Genomic DNA, 3,876 nt, shown 5'->3' with positions numbered 1-3,876 from the left:
CCTTTTTATTATCATACCACATGCATTTCTAAATGTCTTAATATTATCTGGGAAACATAAAAGTATGTTAACGAAACTGGACCTTGCTCTCAATATTCACCTTCTGTTAGCTGCTGAACTCAGAATGACCAACAAGTCTCATCTTTTCTTCCATGTCTCTCTCCAAATCATTTTAAGAACAGTGGCATTTCTCACTGGACCCCTGAAAACATTTTTTCCTTATATACTAAATATAGCTATAATTATCTTTACCTATTGTAATATAAGTCCCATTGAGGTTGAGATTTTACGTTATTGTATTTCCTTTAACATCAATTACAATGCAATAGATTAAATGGTAGAGGAGGGTCAAATTCTTGAATTTGTTATATAATAAATAAAATCCTTATTAAAAATCAAGTATTGAATACAAATATAATGTCATTTTGAGTTTTACCCACCTAAAGTATTTTAAATATCTGATAATTCCCATTAGGTCTTCAATTTATATCATGATTGTTTCTTCATTAGCATATTCACTTAAAATTTGTGTTTTGTCTCTAAAAATACACAAGCACTCTATCAGATTCAGGATCCTTAACTGAATATTTGTACCTATAAAATTTCTTAATAAGATTGTAATGTTAAGTTACTTATTTCACTTTTGTGTAACCAATTGATAATGCAATAAGAAAGTAATGAGAGTAAAAAGTGATCATAAGAATTTCAATAATGAACCACAATAAAATAAATTTCTATCATTTCAATCTTTCCTAGGATATCTGTAGAGGTTTGGAGAACAATGTAAATGTTGAATTGTTGAATGCTTTGCATAGCCACATGGTTAATAAGAGGATGTTGACCAAGGACTTAAAAAATGGCATGGTTATCCCTTCAATGTACAACAACTTGGGGCTTTTCATTAACCATTATCCTAATGGGGTAAGTTTCAATTATAAATAAAGTGGATTTCTGGGCCATGTCTCTCTTAATCTTGTCTGTACATTTTATATAAAACTAAAAGAAATAGTAAAATGTTAGTGAGAATAATATAAATGCATGCATCATAACTTTCCTCAGATCTATGGCATGTAAATTTTCAATCCAGTTACTGTTTTCTACTAATGATAATGAAATATAAAATACATTGGCAGTTCATTAACCAGTCAACTTATATTTCATAAAATAGAAGAATTTAGTACTTGATATGTTTAAAATATTTTTATAGATAGCAAAAAGGATACCAGAGAATGGGTGTTCTTTTATTACTCTCTGGTTATGATGCCATTGAGATCCTTGTGTGTTTGGATAGACTTTAGGGGAAGCTGCCAACAGGGCTATATAATTTTCCTATGGTTACATTCCCAGGGACAAAATGAGTTAGTGATAAACAAAACTTAGGTAGTCATTATAATAGAAATGGGTATATTTTTGCAATAATGATTTGTTTCATTTTCTCAGAACTTATTTTAAGACTAATTAGATTTCTTTATATAATTCATTGACCTCCATTAGAAATAATTTAGCTATATGTATGAAAGAGAAAATAAGCAATAATTCAAATTTTAAAAAATGTTTTGCTTTGCCTTATGTTTCCAGATACAAGATGTGTAACTATCCCGGGTTCTGAACTGGTTCTATTTTCTCTTTCAGTTTGATTTTTAAATATTTTGTTCTTCCACAGCATTTACATTCAGAGTATAGGCCCGTTCATCTTCCATATAATAGAATAAATGAAACCTATAAGTGGTCTTGTGGTCTCAGTGGTCAGTGGATGACTCCGATTTCAGTTTTCTGATATTCCCAAATAATTATAGGTTGTCACCGTTAACTGTGCTCGAATCATTCATGGGAACCAGATTGCCACAAATGGTGTTGTACACGTCATTGACCGTGTGCTTACACAAATTGGTACTTCAATACAAGACTTCATTGAAGCGGAAGATGACCTTTCATCTTTTAGAGTAAGTACAAGAGCAGATTATTTTGGATCATTGAAATCCCTCCTCTTTCCCTGTCAAAATTCAGCAACAGTAAAAAAAGCTATTAAACAAATCTGGCAGAAATGTAACTGTATTTCATGAAATTAAACTGTTTTCATTTTATGCAGGAGAAATCATCTCATATGAAGTAATATTAATGTGGACATGATTGATAAAGAATGATTAGTTCTGTGACTGTATTGTATTAAGTGCATTTAGACTGTGTCCATCTCAGTTATTGTATGTACTTCTGGATATTGCTATAGTCACACAAACACTGGCAGAATTCCATTCTGGCAGACACTGTTTGAAGAAAGTTGGAATAGATATAACTGGTTGTGCCAAAAGTAATGTTCTAAAGGTCTACCAAGAACAAACTTCTTAAGTGAAGAAATCAACTCCCTCATGTCATCCTAGTCTAAGTGTGTTGTAATTTTCCTATGGTAGACCTTTGCAATGTGTAATCCTCCGAAAAACACATTTATGTTTCAGGCAGCTGCCATTACATCTGACTTACTGGAGGCCCTTGGAAGAGATGGTCACTTCACCCTCTTTGCACCTACCAATGAGGCTTTTGAGAAACTCCCACGAGGTGTCCTAGAAAGGATCATGGGAGACAAAGTGGCTTTTGAAGGTACCATATTCTTCTCTGAAAAGTCCCCCAGAACTCTGGGAAGGCAACAAAATAAAAAGTAAAAATAAATTGTTCTTGCCAGTAATATAAAGTTTGATAAGAAAAGACAAAGAAACATTTTATTCTGAGGTGCACTATATAATATTTTTTTAAAAGTTCCTGAAAGCATAGGCAGAATAAAATTATTTAATAATAAAATGTGTCTTTAAGGTTACATCCTCTTGTGCTGCTTTCAAGAAGGTTATAGCCTCTTGTGCTGATTTCAAGTAAATAATTAGCAGACAAAAAGAAAGTTTGGCCAGTGTTGAAAAGAAATATTAGATCATCAACTTTCATTTATATATATATATATATATATATATATAAGAGTGGGGAGTGCCCCTCTGTGGTGGGTGCACAAGGGAGCTCCCCTGGACACCCAGGTTAGAGGCTCCTCCCCCCTGGAGAGGGGAGTTCCCCTGTGCCCTGGGTGCACTGGGGAACTCCCCCCTACACCCAGGTTAGAGGGGACTAGCCCCTGGAGGGGGGAGTGCCCTCTCCCCTGGGTGTGGAGGGGGGGGAGCTCCCCTCCAACACCCAAGTTAGAGGGGCCTTCCCCTGGAGTTGGGAGAGCCCTCTCCCCTGGGTGCGGAGGGGGAGCTCCCCCACCCACAGCCAGGTTAGTTGGGCATCTACCCCAGAGGGGGGAATGTCCTCTACCTCTACCAGACTGGGGAGTGCCCTCTCCCCTAGGTGAGGGGTTAGGGGTGGGAGCTCCTCCCCCCACCCCAATACCCAGGATGGAAGGGCCTCACCCCCTCAGGGGGTAGTGCCCTCTCCCCTGGGTGCGGAAGGGGGAGCTCCCCCACACACACCCAGGTTAGAGGGGCCTCCCCCCTTGAGTCAGGAAATTTGAGTTAATTTCAGCTTTAAAGTTTGAGACTTTTTTAACTTACACTTTTATTGTTTTTCATAGTGGTATTATCCTAAAAATATTTGAATGTGCCTACCATGTGGCAGGCATTATTCCAGGTCTTTGGCATGAGCCAAATAATCAGGGATATGCATTCATAAAACATGTCATTTTTATTACTCAAATATTGTTAGCATGATTACAAATATTTTTCTTGGCTTTACTTGTCAGGTAATGTCTTGATTTCTCTACTCTTTTAACTTTCACTTCTTCAATCCCAAATCATTCAGTCTATACCCCACTGGGTTTAGCTCCTATTAATCTAAAGAGACTTGGGATTTTTACCTCTGTCTGTATCTTTTGTAGTGCATTTTACATAAAGCAACAAG

At 36.5% G+C, this 3,876-nt stretch overlaps 1 protein-coding gene across 1 annotated transcript in view; it reads left to right on the top strand.

Moving 5' to 3' along the window:
- The first annotated feature begins 762 nt into the window (after window positions 1–762).
- LOC308635268 (ER membrane protein complex subunit 2-like) overlaps window positions 763–3,876 on the top strand; it is a 19,807-nt gene continuing 16,693 nt past the window's right edge. The window contains exons 1-3 of the mRNA XM_081269629.1: window positions 763–921; window positions 1,797–1,943; window positions 2,454–2,595. Coding sequence (XP_081125755.1) covers window positions 820–921; window positions 1,797–1,943; window positions 2,454–2,595 — 391 coding nt within the window. The 5' untranslated portion in view covers window positions 763–819. The remainder of the gene's footprint in view (window positions 922–1,796; window positions 1,944–2,453; window positions 2,596–3,876) is intronic.

This window comes from Spermophilus citellus (genome assembly GCF_964194105.1).
Source record: "Spermophilus citellus genome assembly, chromosome: 16".
NCBI lineage: Eukaryota > Metazoa > Chordata > Mammalia > Rodentia > Sciuridae > Spermophilus > Spermophilus citellus.
This window is presented reverse-complemented; position numbering and strand designations above follow the sequence as displayed.